The sequence below is a fragment of the Pipistrellus hanaki genome, assembly GCF_964339955.1.
Source record: "Pipistrellus hanaki genome assembly, chromosome: 11".
Taxonomy (NCBI): Eukaryota; Metazoa; Chordata; class Mammalia; order Chiroptera; family Vespertilionidae; genus Pipistrellus; species Pipistrellus hanaki.
This window is the reverse complement of record NC_140513.1, coordinates 22,484,086-22,507,000: the sequence shown is the minus strand read 5'-3', so window position 1 is coordinate 22,507,000 and position 22,915 is coordinate 22,484,086. Positions and strand designations below refer to the sequence as shown.

The 22,915-nt window shown below is 37.4% G+C and overlaps 1 protein-coding gene across 2 annotated transcripts in view; it reads left to right on the top strand.

Moving 5' to 3' along the window:
* Window positions 1-22,915, top strand: part of INVS (inversin) — a 101,796-nt gene that overhangs the window by 13,547 nt on the left and 65,334 nt on the right. Inside the window, exon 3 of one of the 2 annotated variants that reach the window (XM_084899752.1) lies at window positions 1,521-1,687. In XM_084899752.1, the coding sequence (XP_084755878.1) occupies window positions 1,521-1,687 (167 nt within the window). Of the gene's footprint in view, window positions 1-1,520; window positions 1,688-22,915 lie in introns of those variants that run through there. The other variant, XM_084899753.1, reaches the window with a different exon arrangement.

Sequence of the window (22,915 nt, the reverse complement as noted above, 5' to 3'; positions counted from 1 at the left end):
GAGATGTTTCTAGTTCTTAACAACTATAAATGGAGCTTCCACAAATATCCACATACAGGTTTTTATGGGAACACGTTTTCATGCTTCTGTTTTCCCTGAGTAAACACCTAGAAGAGAGATGATTGGGTCAGGCTGTAACCCAGTAACTAAGTTAATAAGAAACTGACAGTTTCCCAAAGGGTTTTCTGGTTTGATTCTGGTTAGTTTCATACATGAGCTGCCCAGAAGCTGTCCACAACTTCATGCACCTATTTAAAGAATTGCTTTTTTGCAAAAAGGGGGGGGGGGGATGAGGGGGTTAGGTGGGGAGGAATGGGAGATATCTGTAATATTATCAACAATAAAAAATATATTTTTTTAAAAGAATTGTTTTCTTCAGCTTTCTCCTCTCCACAACATTCCCCCACTCTCTAGTTGGGAAGGGGTAAGATTCCAAATCATTGCCATCCTTTGCTTAATTTGGGGCACAGGGCTTCATAGGGCTTCTCCCCACAGTCTCTGCAGAGGAAAGGAATTGAAGTTTCTTTGGTTGTACTGTATGAGCTTTGAGTAGAGCAGGTGCAGCCAAAAGAGTTCAGTGCTACATGGCTACCCACTCCCCAGTCTTTTGCCTGGAGAGAGAAGGCATCTTGAGGAATTTTGTGTCTGTGGCTATTAGTGTTCTGGTGGGCTACTTTAGCACGCAGGCTGACTATATATGGGTGGAGGGGGGGAGTGGAGAAAGACTTATGGACATAATCACAGTATGGTGATTGCTATAGGGAAGGGGAGATAGAAGAAGGTAAAGGGGACAAATGGTGATGGAAGGAGACTTGAGTTTGAGTGGTAAACACTCAATACAGTATACAGATGATGTATTATGGAATTGTATACCTGAAGCCTATATAATTTTTTTAAACCAATGTCACCCCAATAAATTCAATAAAAAATAAAGATAAAAAGCAAAACAACAACAAAACCTTCAGGGAACTCACTATCAGGTTGTTCCTGTAGTGTCATAGTTCTCTAACCAGGCTCTCTTCTTTTCTCCATCGTACATATTATATATATTTCCTGGGAGCTTAGTTGTAAATAGCAGAAGCATCAGGGTACAGTGCACTTGCATCATATTGTATAAAACGGAAAGCCAACCAGGATTCATTTTTTTATCTCTCAAAAACATGCCACACTGCCTAGTATATGGTCTGCACAAAGTAAATATTTGTTGACAAAAGAAAGGAGTGAGGGAGGAAAATAAGTAGTTTCATATCTCAAAATGTTAATTTAGCATAACATAGTAGTTAAGAATATAGCCTTTGGAACCAGCAGTCATTTTGAATTTTAGCTCCAACACCTACTCTCAGTGTCATGTAAACAGCTTACTTTACTTCTCTGAGTCTCAGTTTCCTATAATATGGGGATGGTAATATCTATCCCATAGGGTCAGTAAAAATGAGAAAATATAAACAGTAAATGTACTTCCTAGTCATCATAGTAATAACAAACAATTATAAAATACCACCATATGTTCTTACACTCAGGAAATGCTGCCCTTAAAGACAAAGAAGATCAATTTGGGAGAACACCACTGATGTACTGTGTGCTGGCTGACAGACTGGACTGTGCGGATGCGCTCCTGAAGGCAGGAGCAGACGTTAATAAAACGGACCATAGCCAAAGAACAGCCCTCCATCTTGCAGCTCAAAAGGTGAGACATAAATCACTTTGAAATGTAAACCTTTTTTGTGGTAGTTGTTACTTGCTTCTTGTTTCTCCTTTATTTTTGTGTGATTTTTTTAAATGTCAAGGAATAAATAGAACTGTGGTTTACATGTCACAATTTACATAGCTTACTTCATAAATAACGAGTTTCACGTTTTTCCAACTCTCTCATAATTATGCATATCCCCATCTCTGTGTTACAGTTTGTTTTTCCATTTTTGCCAAAAGCAGTAATATATCTTTAGGCTATCCTAGCATTAGTAGAATTTCCAGAATAAGGGTGATAATAGTTCTTTAGTACTCTGTCCAGATCATACTTGAGTATTATATTTGATTATGTACTTCATAGGAAAATACCATTATTAAAAAATTAAAGTTTGTATGCATCAGGCAGGAGCAAAATGGTGAAGGGGATAGAAATAATTTTCAAAGAATAGTTGTAGATGATATATGTTCCATGTCTTTAGCACACCTTGCCTCTGTGCAGACACAAGTACTAATTCTCTTTAGAGAAAACATCTTCACCTTAAACTTCTAGGACTCCCTCATGTTAAAATAGATGAAATATGATCTCACAATAAAACACATGGGAAAGCAATCTACCATGAATGAGAGCAGAAATGATAAGCAGATTTATTCCATCAAAAACATTAGCTTTTGTCATCATTAAAAGCACAGTCCTATATAATAAAGGCTAATATGCAAATTGTCCCCTTGGGAGTTCAACTGACCGGGAGTTTGATCACTCACCATGACATGCACTAACCACCAACGGGTAGCACAGAACAAAGGAAGGCCCGGGCCGGCAGCTGGCAGCCAGGGGAAGGAAGGCCCTGATTGGCTCTGATGGCTGGCCAAGCCTAGAGACCCTACCCATGCACCATACCTCTAGTATAAAATAATCATTGATGGTTATTTTAAAAGAAGATATCTATAATAATAAAAGCATAATATGCTAATTTGACTGCATGTCCTTCTGGACAACCTTCCAGACAAAGCCAGGGCTGTGAGGGAAACCTGGTTTCTGGGTGCCTGTCAACAGCTGGTGGGAAGCCTGGGTCCCAGGTGCCAGAGGAAAGCCGGTGCTGGCAACTGGGAGAAGGAAGGTCTACTCTTGTACGAATTTTGGGCATCAGGCCTCTAGTGAGGTTATAAAAGAAGAAATCAGAAAAATTGAGCAACCAATAAGGAACTTTGATAACTAGGCACAAGTTCTAACTGTGACCACTTGTTTTAGAATATATCTGCCAAGAACATCTCTAAAAACTGAACAGGATTTATACAGTACATTGTTTGAAGGCATTGAGGACAATCGGCATAGGCAGGATCTAAGAAAATGTGGCCATTAGAGAAGGGGAGCATGTGAAATTAGCTACACATTCATCCTGCCTCCAAATTGGAATGCAAAAGAATACAACTCTAGCAGGAAGCTGTAATCTTAGTAGGCTGAGAAACCCAGATAGAATTTGGAGTTAGCAGTGGCTGGAACATGAAGGGCAAATCCTGGAGAGAAGAGAACCGCAGAGAAGGAACCCAAAACTTGGTACAAATCCCTCACCCATCATTAGCAGATTCCTAAACTGTGCTTTTAGAGGGTAAGACTCTCAAAACCCATTGGTAAACAATAGCAGAGAGACTAGAGCTAAGCAAAAATTGTTTTAAAATCTGCCCATATTTTCTTTGCTATTTCAAGTCTTTTGTTATATAACAAAATAGATTTTTGTGTAGGGATCCATGCATTCTCATTTTAAAACATACAAATAACTAATTTTCTCAGGAAAACCTAGCTCATTAATTTTCAGCCATTTAGTATCTGATGTGGGCGTATGCCAGGCTTTTGTACTATGTACTTCCTATGCTTTTTTTTTTTTAAATTACATTTTTTAAATGAAGAATCCTGACTACTAGGGAGCCACTCAGGAAGAAGAGGGTGGAGGGACATAGAAAGTTGGAGTAGAAAGGAGGAGTTGGACCCAAGAGATAGATCTGTGGAGTTAGAACTCTTCCTTCAGTAAGTAGTTACCAAATGTCTACTCTGCAATCATGACTATCCACTTAGAGAGATTATAAAGAAATGAGTTAGATAGATCTGCTATAACTATTAATGTCAGTACCAATCCCTATTAAACTTCATTTCTCTTTGTTTAGTAGGCCTCTCTGTTATATTCGATATCAGATGTCAAATATTCTTTTCAAAAGGCCTATCCACTTAATTCCATTTGCTATGAACTCAGAAGTGTGCCATTTATGTAATCATCAATATTCATGTATTTGTGCATGCATTCATTCAACACGTTAATACTGTTACTGGGTAACAGGTACTGCACTAGGCCTTGGAACACAAAGGTGAAAGACATGGTTCCTACTCTTAAGTTGTTTACAAAAATCACGGATAAAGATACTCAGTGATAATTAAAACCAGTCTGTCTACTTGAGAGTACTTAAGATTTTATAAAATTTCAATAGCCATTACATGTAAATAATCATTGTTATTATTTTTGACCTGAAAAGCAACCATTCTCCTATGTTATTTTTTTAGTTTTTGCTTTTTGTGTGGTAGTGGACTATATTATCTTTCTGCAGGCTGGTTAGTAGGAAAAACTCCTGTTTCCATAGCGTCTTATTCCTGTCTCTATCAGAGCCCATTATCTTGTACTGTAATTATTGCTTACTCGTCTCTTTCCCGCTAGATTAGAGCTCCAGGCAAGAACCTTGCTTTATTTTTTGATCTCCCAGAATCTGACTCAGTGTCTGACATGTCTTGGTTGCATGAATGAACATATATTATATTACTTATGTAAAAAGTCATTATTAATACAAATGCTAGACATTTTGTTTATTAGAAACATGTATCCCCTTTCAAAATACATATATGGAAAAAACTTATTGAACTGTGGTGATTGGCTTAGTTATTTTGACATACTCACTTTTTAAAAAACAAATTGCTATTAGTCCAAGCAGCTAAGGAAAATGGTGCCCATGAGAATAAAATTAATCTCAATATACTCAACATCTGTACCTAATTTGTTTTTCATTTAGTACCCTCAGTTTAATGCAAGAAAGCAATCAGTCATACGTTTTCTGGATTTCTAACAAAAGGCATCTGATTGTTAGAAATGTTTGCTCCAGGGACACTACTATTTCTCTGACTTCCACAGATACATTTGTGTGTTAATAAGGATAAAAAAGCATTAACACTCTTACTAAATATCCATAGTTACACATTTTTAATCTTCCAGGAGGTTATTAATTTGGCTTTAAGAAGAATAAGACTACCCACTTTGAAAAATTATATCATGTTATACTAAAAAATTAAAGAAGCTTCAGGTTATGGTTGTATTGTCATTTATTCTTTTTCAAGATCACAAACAGAATTCTCTATTCATCAATGAAAACTGAATATTAATTTTCATCTCTCAAAATGTGTTATTTCCATATTAATTTACAAAATGTAAAGAAGAGTAAAATACCTCTGAAACTTTTCAGGAAATTTTTTTTTAATATATATTTTATTGATTTTATACAGAAAGGAAGAGAGAGAGACAGAGAGTTAGAAACATGATGGGAGAGAATCATCGATCAGCTGCCTCTTGCACACCCCCCACCGGGGAGGTGCCCGCAACCAAGGTACATGCCCTTGACCGGAATCGAACCCGGGACCTCTCAGTCCCCAAGCCGACGCTCTATCCACTGAGCCAAACCAGTTTCGGCTTTTCAGGAAAACTTTAAATACAGTATTAGATTTCCTTATTTTGCACACACCCACACTTACCACATATACACCAAACAATCCACTTTCTGGGCCACAACACTATATTCTCATATTCTCTCTCAGTACATACTAGGTGTACCAATTAATAATGCGGATTTCTTTCAATAGAGGGAGTTACACATATGTTTATATATATGTGATTTGATACATATGCTATTTTGTTGTACTGACAGCTAGCTTCAAAACTTCGTATGACAAATTTTCTGAAGGTGTTAACATCATAGATGTTTTTATGCTTAAAAATGTTGAATTTTGTGCCAAAAAAGGAACATTTGCGGGAAGTTTTAATTCATTACTTTATTTTGAAGAAAAAGTTATCATATACTTCGGGAAGTTTATGGTGAACATGCACCATTTCAAGATACTTGTGAATGTTGGTTTAAATGCTTTAAAAAAGTGATGATTTCAATGTGAAAGACAAAGAACATTACAGGTCAACCAAAAAAACTTGAAGACCAACAATTACAAAAATTATTGGATGAAGATGCCTGTCAAACTCAAAACCAACTTGCAGAAAGATTAAATGTTGCTCAGCAAACAATTTCTGATTGTTTACAAGCCATGGGAAAGATTTTAAAGGAAGGAAAATGGGTGCCACATCAACTGAATGAAAGACAAATGGAAAACAGAAAAGTCATCAGTAAAATGTAGCTTCAATGGCACGAAAGTCTTTTTTGCATCGAATTGTGACTGGTGATGAAAAGTGGATTATTTTGAGAATACCAATTGCACAAAATCATGGGTTGATCCAGGTCAACCATCAACATTGATTGCAAGGCCATATCGCTTCAGAAAGAAGACAATGCTCTGAGTTTGGTGGGATCAGGAAGGTGTGGTGTATTATGAGCTTCTAAACCAGGCCAGGTGAAACTGTTAATACTGATCGCTACCGATAACAATAATCAATTTGAACCATGCTTTGATCATGAAATGACCAGAATGGGCCAGGAGACATGGCAAAGTATTTTTTGCTTCGTGATAACGCATCATCACACACTTCAAATCCAGTTAAAGACACATTAAAAGATCTTGCCTGGGAAGTAGTAACCCACTTCCTATATTTACCAGACCTTGCTCCTTTAGATTACCACTTGTTCTGATCCATGGCACATGCACTTTCTGAGCAGTACTTCAAAACATAGGAAGAAGTGGAAAATTGCGTCTCTGAATGATTTGCCTCAAAACAAGAAAAGTTCTATTGGGACAGTATCCATGACTTACCTGAAAGATGGGGAAAATATGTAGCTAGTGATGGAAATTATTTTGAATAAAGCACTTTCGATGTTTCTCTTGAAATTATAGTGTTTTCTTTGATTATAAAATCTGTCATTATTAACCACGGGTACACCTAGTATACCCCTTTACCATAACTACTTACCTACTACTGTTAATCATAGATTTCAGTTATCTGTATTTCACCTCCACTAAGGCTATTTGAGGGAAGAGACCATGTCTTACTTGATTTTATAGTTCCAGTCTTAACACAGCTCCTGCCACTTAATACCCAGTTAATGATTATTTAATTAATACACGAATGATGGGATGAATCAATCAGTCAATAAATGAGAACATCAGATCAATTATCATGAATGGTATGTATGGTCTTTAAAACTGCTGAAGTTTAAATTAATAGTTATATTTATTCCTTTTCATTTCTACCCATCCTCTTACAATTTTATAAGTAGGATTTTATAAGACTGTGAGCTTTCCTCAACAAATATTCTTGTATGACTCAATTTGTTCATCTATAAAATGGGATATTACTTTTTCCTATCTGCTGTGTAAGAAAGATAAGTCTTTAGATATAATGCTGTTTTCCTGGTGGGGAAATATACTCTCTACGAGTGTAAGTTACCAATATTATTGCTACTAATCATACTGCAACTGGAGTGAATATCATATTACCCTTTAAGAATCAGTAGGTGCCTTCAGGATTTTCTAATCCATTTCATCATTGGAGGAGCAGGTTGAGTCAGTTCTCCTTTCAGTTCTCTTAATAAATTATTCATCAGTCTTTTTGCATGTGCCTGAATGCACTTTGTTCTGTTTTTTAAATTATTTTAGACTTGCAGATAAGGAAAGAAAGTAATATAAAAAATACTGAGGTACCTAATTCCCAGAAGAGATAAAACTGAATTTTAAAAATTTCTTCTTCTGACTTTTTAAAATGAAATAAAACAAACTTTCAAAATCCCATTCACCCTTTTTACTGTCTCTTCAGCATATTTTAATTATTGTGGTTTTAATTCATATATATATATATGAAAATAATACTGTTTTACATGCTTAAAATCCTATCTAATAAAAGAGTAATATGCAAATTAACCATCATATACCCACAAGCCATACCCACCAGCCAATCAGAGCGAGTATGCAAATTAACCCCTACCAAGATGGCTGAGGCCACAGAGAGCAGCAGGGAGGCTTGGGTTTCCCTGGCAATGGAGGAAGCCAAGCTTCTGCAGCTCTGGTGGGCCTAGGCCTCCACTCCAGGCTACAAAATTTCAATTGTAGAAGATACATAAATTCCAACAGAAATGGCTGCTGCCATGGAGCAAGCAGGAAGCTTGCTCAGCTCCAGGCTACAAAGTTTCAATTGTAGAAGATAAATAAATTCCAGATACCAAGGCCTCTGCTTGGATTGCCAGGGGGCATGGCCATCCTGCAAACCACCACAGACCTCTCGCCCAGGCTGCCTCACACCCTAAGGGAACCCCCACCCTGATCCAGGACACCCTTCAGAGAAAACCAGCTGGCCCCCACCCATGCACCAGGCCTCTATCCTATCTATCACTCCAATACACAAGATGGTTGCCCCCATGTTTACACAAGATGGCCACCACAAGATAACCAACAGGGGAGGGCAGTTGAGAGGGACCAGGCCTGCAAGGGAGGGCAATTGTGGGTGATCAGGCCAGCAGGGGAGAGCAGTTGGGAGGCACCAGGCCTGCAAGGGAGGGTAGCTGAGAGGGACCAGACCTGCAAGGAGGGCAGTTGGGGGTGATCAACCCTGCATGGGAGGACAGTTAGGGGTGACCAGGCCAGCAGAGGAGTGAAGTTGGGGAGCAAACAAGCTGGCAGGGGAGCAGTTCGACATCAATCAGGCTGGCATGGGAGTGGTTAGGGGGTGATCAGGTTGGCAGGCAGAAGTGGTTAGGGGCAATCAGGAAGGCAGGCAGGTGAGCAATTGGGAGCCAGCAGTCCTGGATTGTGAGAGGGATGTCTAGCTGCCCATTTAGGCCTGCTCCCAAAGGTTGAGAACCACTAGCAGGGTGGCCTAAGACCATCAGAAAACAGATATTGCCGAGACCGGTTTGGCTCAATGGATAGAGCGTCGGCTTGGGGACTGAAAGGTCCCGGGTTCGATTCCGGTCAAGGGCATGTACCTTGGTTGCGGGCATATCCTCAGTAGGGGGTGTGCAAGAGGCAGCTGATCGATGTCTCTCTCTCATCGATGTTTCTAGCTTTCTATCCCTCTCTCTTCCTCTCTGTAAAAAATCAATAAAATATATTAAAAAAAAAAAAAAGAAAACAGATATTTACATTACGATTCATAACAGTAGCAAAATTACAGTTATGAAGTAGCACTGAAAATAATTTTATGGTTGGGGATCACCACAACATGAAGAACTGTATTAAAGGGTCTCGGGATTAAAAAGATTGAGAACCACTGTTTTAGGCACTCAGGTCATACTTCCCAGCATTTGCCTGAGGAGCTGTGTGAAGACAGTGCCTATGCTCTGATCCAGTGGTTTACAAACTTGAGCATGCATCCAAATCACCTGGAGGTCTTTAGTGAGTACTTCCGGGCTTCTCAGGGGCTGTGTGCATTTTAAAACAATTTAATAAGTACACACTCTACCACAAACTGCGTAGCCAGTGGGTATCTGAAGAGTAAGGAAATGAGGTTTTAGCTGTTGATGTGTTTTAAAAAAGAAGTACCAAAAGGCATTTACAATGCCATTACCTAGAAACATAGGAAAGTCTGAATGTATGAAATGCTTATATGCAGGAATCTTAATGAAATCTCTTGGCTGAGATAGGTGATGTTAGACAGCCCTTGCAGTTTTAGCTCTTTCGACTTTAACCCCGGCTAGGCTGTCCTTTCCAGGCAGGCCGAGTCCTAGTCTAAAGAATCTTGGCTCCATTACACTCTAACTTCTGAGGTTTCCAAACTAGCATCAGGTTTGTCCCCTTGGGGGTATTTGGAAACTATCACGCTAAACCTGTCCTCTGGTTTTCCAGTTTAGAAACTGGTTTCAGGGGGGGGTGGGGGTGGGGCATTGGTATATGTACAAAAATAATAACTTAATAAAAAAATATATATTAAAAAAAAAAGAAAAAAAAGAAACTGGTTTCAAATATTTAGGATCCCACCTTCAAATGAGTGTTCAAACCAAAACTGGAGTTGGTCTGTTTTTAAACAAACCCGATAATTGAAATAAAAATCTGTCTGTCCTTTAATACTCTGACTATACTTAATGTACTTATACTTGCATGGATGAAATTTATAGTCACAAGGAACAACATATCAACAAATCTTGATTGAAATCACTGCTTTGAACTTTTCGAACATGACTCTCATAAGGAAAAAATATTTTACTTTCCTATTCGTGTCACAGTAGTTAGAATAGTTGCATTGTCTATATTTTATATTAAGTAAACAGGGATAGTTTGAGTTCTACTTTGTCATGTGCAGATTCAGGAATCATCTTGCTTTTCTGATTCCCAGCTCAGTGCTCCTGATCAAGCGCCCCTGGAAGAGAACTTACATGCTCTTCTGGGGCTTACTTTCTTGTTCTCTGTCCTGGGGTGGTTCCCAAATCCATTTTCCCAGTCTAAACCCCAAAGAAGTATCTAAGGGTTTCTTTCTCATGGGCCAGATTCAGAATTTGAGCTGAGAGCTTCTACCTTCCAGTGTAGTGTTTTTTCTTTATGATACAATACCTCTCAGGCACTGTAGAGCAGCCTCACAGGTTGTATTTTAAAATCTTTGTGGCTTGCAGGATTTTGTTTTGAACATGATCCTATTTCTCGGAACCATATTCATTTTCTAATCGTCTCTATCTCTTCTCCGGCCCCTACTTTTACCAAGTCATGAAAATGCAAGCATCTGCTTTCTATGAATAGGTTAAAGATCCCTCAAGCCTAGATTCCCATGGAAACCAATCAAAAGCTAAAAAGAAAAGAAAGGGTATATATTGAATTTCTCTGAGACCTACAGCTTGTTTTTCATTAGAGTCATGCTGATTTCTTTTAAACTCTGGGCACAGGCCAGCGAATATTTTTACAGCTAATAAAAAGGAACTCCAGATCCATTTACTTTCATTTAAACATTTAAATATTAATTTCGTATATAACACTGTAGGGGAGGAATAAAATTTCCTCTATCTTTCTAGGTTCTTCTGCCTGGTCTAATAATTAAATCTACATTAAACAGATTATCAAGAGAAAATAACCAAATTTAATTACATATGTATGGGAACCCCACATACATAAATAGAGTCAGAGACCCCACATTGCATGTGAGGTTCAGAGACAGAAAGTTAAATAAGGTATATATGGCATTCTGAGCTGAGGATGAGGTAAGGCACCTGGGGCTTCAGAGAAAAGGAAGGTCACTCACAGGATAAGAGCAGATGTTCAGTAATTAGAAATTTGCCCTGACATGCAGATAAATCATACTAAAGAGTTATTCCTGGTAATAATGCTTATTATGGGCAAGGCTCCAAATTTACATTTTTAAAGGAAAAGGTAAAAATTTCTCATGAGTTCACAGGGTCTTGATTGCCTTTAGCTCAAAATAATTCCCATGCCAAAGTAGCACATGTGTGGGGAGGCCTGCTCTGAACCCCTTCAACATCAGTTCCAAAAAAAAATTGGAGCACTAATTTGCTAATTACCTTCTTATGTCATAAGACCATATTATTCATACAATTTCTTCTCTTTTTTCTTCTTCTATTCTTGTTTTACTGTTGTAAAGAGAGTGAGAAGGAATTGGGGGAGGGGGCTACAATTTCTGTAGTGTGAATTTTGTCAGCCCCTGGCACAACATTTTCCTCATGACCAATTGTAGGGCTCTGTATACCTCCTTTGACTGCTAAGCTTTCACAAAGCTCAAATAATCATTTACTAATATGATAACAGAAATCTAGCCCAAATGCCAAAGTAAGAGAGATCAGGAAAGCCAGGGTGAGCAGGGTTGTAAATTTGAATAAGGCAATCACAGTCATCTTCACTGAGATGTTGACATTTGAAGTAAGACTTGAGGAGATGAGGAAGTTAGTCACGTGAATGGCTGAGGGAAGAACTTTCTTTCCTTCCTGGCAGAAGGAATATTCAGGGCAGATACCTTAAAGTGGGAGCACACCTGGAATGTTTGGGGAATAACAAGGAGGCTAACGTGGTTATTCTGAGTGAGCAAGGGAGAGCAGGAGGTGATGAGGCCATGAAAGAAATGGTTGCCAGATCCTATAGGGCCCTTTGGCCATTGACAGGAATGTGTGTTGTTTTTTTTTTAATGTTTTTGTTGATTTTTAGAGAGAGAGGAAGGGAGAGGGATAGAGGGATAGAAACATTGATGCGAGAGAAACATCATCAATTGGCTACCTCCTGCAGGCCCCCCCACTGGGGATAGAGCCTGAAACCTGGGTATGTGCCCTGACCAGGAATCAAACCTGGTGACCTCTTGGTTCATGGGTCAAAGCTCAACCACTGAGCAACACCAGCTGGGCTCACGAATGTGTTTTTACTCTGAATGTGATGAGGCAGCATTGGAAGGTTCTGATCAAAGGACTGACATAATCTGACGTATATCTTAATAACTGTTCTGGCCAAGTGAAGGAATTTTTTATCTACTGTTATTCTTATTATTCCTTTGTCATGTAATAGCTTTCAAGTCTCCTTCCCATTCTAATCCTTTTTACCATGTAAGCACACAGTTGCCTAAATTTCTCTGAAATAAGACACCTGGAGTAGAATACAATGTTGGTCTGATAACCATTAACATTTTGGCAACTAAATACAGTTGATTTATGTTTAGTTTTTTTTCAAATAAAAGCTCCAAGCCTGCTTTATAGTTAATACTGCTTGAACTAATTCTATATTCATATAGTTATGGTTTTGGACCCAAGTGTAGTATCTTATTATATCCATATTTAATCATTTCTTTGAACTTCTCAGACTTACTTAGGTAGAGTTTACTATTCCCTCCTTTGTTCCTCTGGTACCTATGTACTCAACCACTGTAATATCATTATATCACTTATCATGGTGAAAAATACTTACTTACACATTTAATTTCCCTAAAGACAATAAGTATCTTTTTAAAAAAGTTTTTAAAGTTTTGTTTATTGATTTTGAGAGAGAGAGGAAAGGGGAAGGAGGGAGGGGAGAAGGAAAGGAAAGAGAGAGGGAGGGATACAGGAACGGAGAGAGGGAATGAGGGAAAGTGAGAAACATCAATTTGTTGTTCCACTTATTTTTGCATTCATTAGTTGATTCTTGTATGTGCCCTGATTGGAGATGGAACACACAACGTTGGATAATGAGCATCTTAATATCAGGAAGAATGTCATAATCATTTTTTTTTTCCTAGTGACTAGTACTTCACAAATATTCAGTTAATGCTGGTGAACTTAATTGGGCTAATCATGCAAGCTGTCCAGGTCCTCTTGATTCTTCAGTCTGTCATTCAGTGTAGCTCTCATTTCTCCCACATACAGGTCACCAGAATTTTCACCTTAACCTTTGATATCAGAATAGATCCTGCCTGCAGAAAAGCTTAATCATTGAAACACTACTACTAAAATTAGCTTCACCAATATAAATTAGTTTTATTCTTTCTTTATACTTGTCTAAACAATATCATCAGTGGTAACTTAAGTCTCTTGAAAATTGTATCAGAGTTCATTTGTTCCAATTCTGATGAGTATGAAATTCATTTACTCATTTGTTCAAAAAATACATTTTTAATATTTAATATGTATCTGCATGTATCTTGACTAAAATATATATAATATTCCAGTTATCTAATAGGATATTTTTTTAGAAGGAAGAATTGCTCTGCTTTGCTATCTCTTTTTCAGATGCAATCCTCCACCCTCAGCCCAATGACTCTTACTTGTTCTTCATAGAACAGTTCCTCTCTTGGGACTGTATATTTCTTTTTCTTTTTTTCCTCCTGGTTAAATAGCCACAGCCTGTCCATTGGAAAGTGAGTCAGTGCAGCCTAGTGGAGAGCCGTGGCCTCAGCATTTGCATCTCTAGAATGTTGGTATTGACAAATGGCAGTCAGTTATTGACATTTATGTCCCTTGGTGATACTTCAATTGGCTTATCTTTGCTGGTCAAATGCCTTAATTGTTCTGGCCTTTAATTCAGTCAAAGTTGGAGCTAGAGCAGAGGGGAAAGGGAAGGAGCCAGTCTAACAGGACATCAAACTTGAGCTAGGAGGCTGCTGGCAACGATCAGCTTGTCATAATGTTATGATTTGTTCATTTTTATACCATTTATTAGCCTTTACTTGTTGTGCCATTTGGCCTCCAGGGCAGATAAAGTGCTGTCTAATTTGGTAGGTTTGCTTCTGTCAGAGCAGCCTCGACAGGGAAGGTGTTAGCTGCAATGACAAATAATCAATAGCTGTCGTTGTCATGAGGAACGTGAGCAGTTGGGCCTTTCATCTGGAGGATTAGAGGTCTAATTGGATTGAGAATAGGGAGGGTGGGCTGTGGGGTAACCCTGTCAGCCTTGTGAAGCTGTCAAATGTCAGCCTTATTCATGGTGAAGGGAATAAGGAACCATGTGTTTTCAGAACTGAGGAGGAAGGCATGTGAAAGCCCATTATACAAAGGAACAGATCCTATAGTCCACTCAGCTAACATGTGCTCCCTGTTTTATTCAGTTAGATATTCCTTTGGATAATAATCTATGTAACTTTAAATGGTATCTTGAAGCCTGGATATGCAAAACACACACATACAGCACACATAATACAAGTCCAGTTGTATGCTGCAGTTGTTGGGTATAGCATTCTATAAACTATAAATTAGGCAGATGTGGTTGATAGTGATATTCAAATCCTTTATGTACAAATTGACTTTATTTTCTAAAAATTTAGACATATGCCACACGTACAGAAAAATTGCCAGTTACGGTACAACAACAAACTCCCCCCCCCCCCGAACCTTTTGAGAGTGAATTGCTGACCTGATACCTCACCTCTTCCAAATTTTTTAGTGTGTATTTTCTAGAAACAAGGACTTTCCTCAACCTTACCATCATATGGTAATCAAAATAAAATAATTAACATCTATAGAGAACTACTGTCTATAACCCTCAGGCTACATTATTATCCCAATATTATCCTTAAGGATTACATTCAAAAATCACACATTCCATTTAATTTTCAAGTCACTTTCGTCTCCTTCAATTGGAAAATTTTCTAATCTTTCCTCAACTTCAATGGTGAGGACATATTTGAATATTACAGGCTAAATAAAAGTCCTTCAATTTGGGTTTGTTAGCTATGTCCTCATAATTAGATTTATGTTATTCATATTGAAAGAGATATAGAAGCAGTTCTGTGTCCTCATTGAATCCTATCAGGTGTTACAGAATTTTGATTTTTCCCATTCCTGGTGATGTTCACTTGCTCACTTGATTAAGGTAGTGTTTGCTTTTCTCTACTGTAGAGGTACTATTTCATCTTTGTAATTAATAAATATTTTGTGGGGAGTTATTTGAAACTCTGTAGAAACCTTATTGTCTACTTTATCTGATATTAATGTAGCCACTCCAACTTTCTTATGATTATTGTTTACAGTGTTCCTTTCATCTTATCTGTGTCTTTATAGTTAAAGTACACCTCTTGTAGACATCATGAAGTTGAGTGTTACTCCTTTTTTACCTAGTCTGACAATATCTGCATTTTAGTTGGAATGCTAGTCTATTTCCATTTAATGAATTATTGATGTGGTTGAGTTTCAATTTTCCATTTTATTTTCTAATTGAGCCATCTCTTTTTTTCTTTTCAACCTGTTTTCTTGCTCTTTTCGGATTAATGAAATTTTTAACAATTTTAGTTCTTCTAAAATTTTTAACTATACCTATGTATTGTTTTTAACAGGTTGCTTTAGTGCCGGTGGTCTTAATCCAGCATCTAGAAGGGTTCAGAAATCTGGAGAAGCACTGTGTGTAAATTAATCAAGAGTCCAGAGATGAAACATAGTTTTGAAAGGCATTTGGGGGCCAGAGGAGCTTGGCAAAAGAAACCAAGTTCTCCCTGTCTCAGGACCCTTTGCTTTTTATTAACACAAATTCTCCTAAGGCAAGGTAAATAATACACTTCAAAGGTCAGGGCTTGGTTCCATTGTCAGATTGGAAGAATTACCTCTGGCTGTTCAGGTGTTTGGCCAGGAGAAGGCAATAACTTGTAGATTAAGATGCCCTTAGCTGTCTGGCAGAAAGCAATCATTTTATACATCCTTTTCAGGTTTGGGGAAATGCCCTCAGCCATCTCCAGATGATTCAGCCCTGCTGACGTGCTGGAATTGGCTTCCTGCATTTTAGGGTTGACAATGTTTATCTTTTACTTATCACATTGGAATATTGTGCTATTTCTCCTTCTGGCCTCCATTGTTTCTGATACACTATCATTCCTATCCTTCCCATATGTGTAATGGTTGTTGCTGTTTGTTTTCCTAGTTTCTTTCAATATTTTCTGTTTTAGCTTTGATTTTCAGAAATGATTTTTACATTTCAGACATTGTGCTTTTCAATTCTAGAATTGCACTTTTTATAGTTTTGTTTTCATTGCTGAGATTTCTTCATTTGTGCGGTCATTGTGATCATATTTTCTCTCATATCTGCTCTAAAGTCCTATGTACTAATTTCAACATCTGGATTATCTTGAAATATATTTATATATTTTTTCTCCTATCACTGAGTCCTATTTTTCTGTTTCTTTGCATTTGTAGTAATTTTTTATTGTATACTCAGAATTTTAGAAGATACATTGCAGGGATTTTTCCTTCTCTTTTAGAAAATTAATTTTTGCTGTTATTATTTTATCTGGCAGTTAGAAATGACTACTCACACTAAACCTGTTGAGTGTTTCAATTTTTTTTCTAGTCTTTAGTTGAATCCCTTAGACCTGTCCATAGTCCACACACACAAAAATAAATAAATAAAATAAGTCTACACTTTGAAGATCTGACCTTTCTGAGATCCCAGTGAAAAGCCTGACATGAGTACCAAGCCCTCTAAGTAGGTGGGACTCAAACTCCAAATTCCATCTCCTTTGTGTTAGGTAGTAGCTGACTGAAATCTCTGACTGCTTTTTCAATTTTTCATTTGTTGATTTCTGCTGACCCCGTGCTTTGCAACTCAGGGGTCAGCCAAGGATTCATGAGAAGTCTATATGTATTTGAGGTCTCCCTCTTTTTGGCTCATTTCTATTATTCTATCATTCTAATCCAGTCTACCATAATCTATTGTCTAACTAACTGAAGTAGTTTATTAGTCTTCCTGATTCAAGTCTTTTTCCTTTCAAACCATGCAACAGTCAGATTTCATTTACTCATTTACCCATTAACTCATTTGTCAGATAGTTGGTGATCACTCACCCAAAAGACCACACTATCAAGTTGCTGAGCTGTTGTAGCTATTAGTGATAGGGTCAGAAATAGAATTTTTTTTTCATTTCTCCTTTTTCCTTCCTTTCTTTTTTCTCTCTTTCTCTTCCTCCCTTCCTTTCTCTCTTCCTTTCTCCCTTCTCTTCCCTTACCTTTCCTTCCCTTCCCTTCCCTTTCTTTCCTTTTTCTTCCCCCATATCACTTGTCCATAACTTAAACCTTCCAGTTTCACAGTACAATCTATAGACATTGCTCATTCATTTGGGTGGCCTCTCAGATTAAAGAAATTGCTGCATCTCCCAGTTTTTGTCCTTTGCATTGACTATTCCACTATTAGGGCAACAGAGTCATTCTTGAACTTGGCTCTATTACTGAGAGACTCATTCATAAATGTAGTCTCCTTGGACTAACTAGATTTATTGTGGGCTACCAAAAATCCTCCTCAGATGTGCATGACTGCTCTTGGAAGCTCTGAGCTTTACGGTCCTGTTTACTGCCACCTTATTCCAACCAGAGCAATATCTCTTATCCATTGGCAGGGAGAGTTAAGGATGTGAAAGGGAGTCTGAGCATAAAAGTAATGCGATGGGGTTGAGGAGAGTGAATGCAAGGCATGTTGGAGGCAATAAAATAGGTATTTCACCATAGCTATAGGCAAATTAAATTTCCTAAGATAGAAAACAGTCCAATATGTAGTCGATGTTTAGCACCTTTAGCTTTTGGTAAGTCATTACAAAGTACCTTTCAGTTACTTTTGATAAAGTAGATTGAAAGAAGGCTTGATTGGAAAGAATCTCTGCTTTGGATATTTTTGCTTTATATATATTTTGCTTTATAAATCTCTGCTTTGGGTATATTTTGGTTTATTTTGTTTTGTAATTTTTTTGTAGTTTTATTTCCCTGTCACATTTTCTGGCATTTATTCCCAATGTTTGATATTGCTCATTCTCCTATAGTTGGACTTGTGTTAACCACAGTCTCAAGTAACTCTCCTTGGCTTTGTGAGAATTTTTTTAAAGCAGTTTTCCAAGTTTATTTCATCCAAGAAAAATAAGATTAGGTATTAAGCAGCTCCATGTTTCTTGTAAAAAACAAAAAACAAAAAACAAAACAAAACAAAACAAAAAACACACCACACAATACAAATTGTAAAAAGCTTCCGAGGACCTTAAAAATCATTCTGTGCAGCATTTTCCAAAGCTCCTCCATTAGCACAATATTCTCATGAAATGTTGCGTGAAAATTGGGTCTCATGGTCAAAAAATATTGCGTTTCTTCTTAGAAAGTTACAGTGCATGTTAGCAACCTAAAGGCTCTGAGAAATCTGTTTATTTTCTTTACTCAGGATGTCTCAGAATCATTTAATATCAGTGCTTATTTTTTATTTATTTATTTTATTATTTTTTAATATATTTTATTGATTTTTTACAGAGAGGAGGAGAGAGGAATAGAGAGCTAGAAACGTTGATGAGAGAGAAACATGCGGGCCTACCGGGGGTGTGCCCGCAACCAATGTACATGCCCTTGACCAGAATCGAACCTGGGACATTTCAGTCTGCAGACCAACGCTCTACCACTGAGCCAAACCGGTTTTGGCTTATTTTTTATTTTTTTAGCATAAGCTAATCGTATCTTAGGGAGTGCTGATTTATAAACTCCTTTGCTAAATATAATTTTTAACTTAATTTGATCACTTATTTCATATTTGAGAGAACTGAGGCCCAGAAAGTTTCCCTCATTACATTTAAAGGTAGTATTTTACATTACATGTAGTAGATGCCCAATAATGGATGCTCATATTCATATTAAGTTAGAGCTAGACCAAAACTTAGCATTTACTAGTATAACTACAGCATTTAATGATAATACAGTTAAACTGGTGATTAATAAAAACAGATTTTGTTATGTTATAAAAAGTGTTACATGTTAACAAAAACTGTGTAGTTTGCTGATATTTTAAAAAAATAGGTATTTCACCTGTTTTAGACTACATCTCTCTGTCTCTTTGGTCTTATAACAATGTCAAATGTTGGTCCCTTGAAATTGGTTAGAGCACAACTGAGTTTTGTAAAACCAGCTCAAGTTTTTCTAAAGCTATATGAAAGGAGAATTTTCTGAAGCTTTTTCTTTTCCTATGATTCTCACAAAACTTTAATTCACTCTACTCTAGAAAGGAGATCTTCTTTAAAGAAATGCTCATCCCAATGTGATCACAAGAAATAGGATTTCCCACATCTGATTAAGTTTCTTCTTTTGTTTGCCTAAATTTCCTCCCTCATGCTTCATGTTTTATCTTCAAGTTATTTCTCCCCCCCACACAAAATATTATCTATCTATATGTATCTATCTATATCTGTATATGTGTGTACATATGTGTGTGTACACACACACACACAAATATATATATATACATACATATACATGGCTAATATGCTAAGTGTCCCTTCTACCATCAGCCGTTCTCTATGACGTGCACTGACCACCAGGGAACAGATGCTCAAAGCAGGAACTGCCAAGCTGCAGTGACTTGGCAGCGATGGTTCTCAGGCGATGCAACCAGAGAGGACGGAGCCCAATTCCTCATGGGGCTATGCAGTTGCCCTTTGGCCATGGGTTACGTTGCTGCTGGGGCACTGTTGGCCCGATTCTGCTTTACTGCACACTTGGTATCTGTGTTCCACACCCTGTACAACAGCAACTTTGCAGTACCCTCTCGCACTCTAGGACCCCTCAGGGGATGTCAGAGAGCCAGTTTTGCCTGATCCCCACAGGACACACCGAGGAACCCCACCTGCTGGAGGGACCCCCTCACTCCGCAGATAGCCATGGTGCCATCCCAGGTGCGGCTGGCCAAGAAGGGACCACAGGAGGTTGGCTCCAGGGTGTGTCCGGCCCGTCTGTCTCTCCCAGTCCCGCCCCACTGGCCACCTTCTAATTAATTTCCTTTCAATGTGCATGAATTCATGCACTGGGACACTAGTATTATACATAAGAAGCACTCTTGGAATTTTTACTTTTCAGGACTCTATTTTGGCATCATATTCTTTGTTCATTACTATACTTAGCTAAGTCACATTTATTTCACTATCACCAAAGAAGATACCTTGGAATTAAATTCTTAAACTATGCTAGACCTTTTTGGTTGGCAGTTATTTAAATGGATTGGTACCTCCCGTCGTCTTAAAATACCTACAACTGTTTGTTAGGAATGCTACCATTGCTGAGGAAACTGGCAATCAGAAAGGGATGTAAGATGAAGAAAAACTCATTATTTTATCATCAAAAATTTGTTCATAGTTTTTATTTCTGGAAATAAACATGAATCATGATTGGTTTAAGGGGGGATCACAATAGTATCAGAAGTTTTTATGGGTATTCTGTTGGTTGCTTGATGCAACCCAGTATCTTGTGCTATGTTTTCTCAACTGCCTTTGTAAACACTGTACCCTTAATAGATCATTTTGAAAGAAGCTACCCTTCTGCTGAATACGTTGGTAGCCTCCTTTCAGGTTTCTGACATATCCTTAATCTGATGCTCAGCCTTGTCATTTGGATCAATAGTAAACCAGATAAGATGTCTTCTACTTGTAAGGCTATGGCTATAAAAGGTATTTGAAAAATAAATTCACTTTTTATGTCCATGCCACAAACCTGGAGAGTACTAATTTGTCATTTGTCTCTCCATCTGTCTGTAAACAGTCAATTAAATTGGTTATAGATGAGAATAAGGTGAATTATATTTGAAACAAGAGTCATGTAGAAATAAACTTCATAATAAATGTCATAGATTCCTACAAAAAAGTGACATCTCTTTATTTCAGAAAGGTGGCATGTCAACTTATTTTCTATTTTAGAATGACAAGTTAGTTTTATATTGTTTTCTATTCTAAATCATAAAAAAATAACAACTGATTATAATTATAAATTATGCTTTACAAACTTTTATATATTATTTAATCTTCATAACCCCTATAAAATATCTATTTAATAATTTTTATTCATTAAAAATATTTATTTAATGCTTGTTATATATAAGGCACTGTGCTAGGCACTACCGATTCTGTATACAAAAAAAAAAAAAAAGAAAAGAAAGAAAATTGATGATAATATAAGAGGTTGGAATTGTACTATTTCAGTGTTAGGAGGAATCCCAGAAAACCATCTTCAAACTTATCATTTTACAGAACCTAACTTGCAGTTTGTGAATAATGGTTAAGCTTCTTAGTGACATTATTTTTTCTGTTTTATAATATAAACTGATAACCTTTATATATATATATATATATAATTGATTTTATAGACAGGAAGGGAGAGGGATAGAGAGTTAGAATCATCGATGAGAGAGAAACAGCATCACCTGCCTCCTGCACACTTCCTATCCTATTGGGGATCGAGTCCCCAACCAAGGTACATGCCCTTGACCAGCATCAAATCCAGGACCCTTCAATCTGAGGGTGGATGTTCTACTGAGCCAAACCAGTTAGGGCTAAACTGGTCATTTTTTAAATGTGTGTCTTTTTTAAATTAATGTTTCCTCATCTAAACATGACAATAATTCTGGCTTTCACAACAACAATATCTTGAATGTTAATTAAGGTGTAAGTATGGTTTGTTAAGAATTTCAGGGTTTGTTATGCATAGCCTGAAAGAAATTCTTAACAAAATCCAATCCAGCTCAACTATGATCTTCATGGATTCTTCCCTGATCTAACTTTCCCCTTCACCACAAAAGGCTGAAAGTACATCCTCTATCCTGCCTGCCTTTGGGTAGGATTTTATTTTTGTTTTTATGCACCTACACTTCCCCCTCCATTGCTTGTACTATATATTATACTGTATATGAGTGTATCTTAGTTATTTTTGTAAAGTTTCCAAAAACCCTTAGCATATTGCTGGGTTCAGAGTAATTACATAGTAAATAACTGGTGAATGTTGAATGAATGAGTGGATTAGGTCCATACTTCTCAATTTGATAACATTTTTTAATTACCTGCACAACATTAAGGAAATATTAATTACAGAGTCTCAAAAATTCTGATTTCATTGCTCTGGGATGGAACACAGATTCTTTTTCTGGCAGTCTGTTGTTATTAATTTTTTTTTAATTTGTCAGGATTGAGAATTCTGATGTTAGGTCCTTTGTATAAACAATGATTTTCAAAGTGTGGACTCCTGGACCTAGTGGCACCACCGTTTCCCAGATACTTGTTTGACATGTAAATTGTTGGACCCCACACCAGAACTAATGAATGAAAAACTCTGAGGAAGGGCCTCAGCAGCAATCTGTGTTTTCAATCCCTCCAGATGATTCTGAAGCATGCTGGAGTTTGAGGACTATTAATTTAAGATCAAAGAAATGTTTTCATATAAATGAAATACCAACTATGAGAAACAAAATGCATTTTATAATGATCCCAAATCATTGTGACAGTTTAAAGGACCATTCTAAATAAATGGGGGTATCACACAGGCACTTTTTAAAATATGTATTTTTGTATGAAATGCAATAATCTAAATAGAAAAAAAGAAGGGGGGGGTATATTAGGCAGGAAAAGCACAGGAAAGGTCTGGCATTGGGTAAGGAAGCCTTAGAGTTAAGGATACCTTTGCATAGTTTCTTAGAGAAGATCCTCTCTACCTTTTTGGGGGCAGTAACATTTTCTCCTTCTGTTGTGTTGTTTGACTCTGCGCCACTTGATAGCTCTGTCTATTCCTATGGAAATCAAGTTAGTGGATAGAGCCAAGGCTTGGAGGAGGCGTTGGGGAGAAATATTAGAAGAGTTCAGCCACAGAGCAACTGACGATGTTG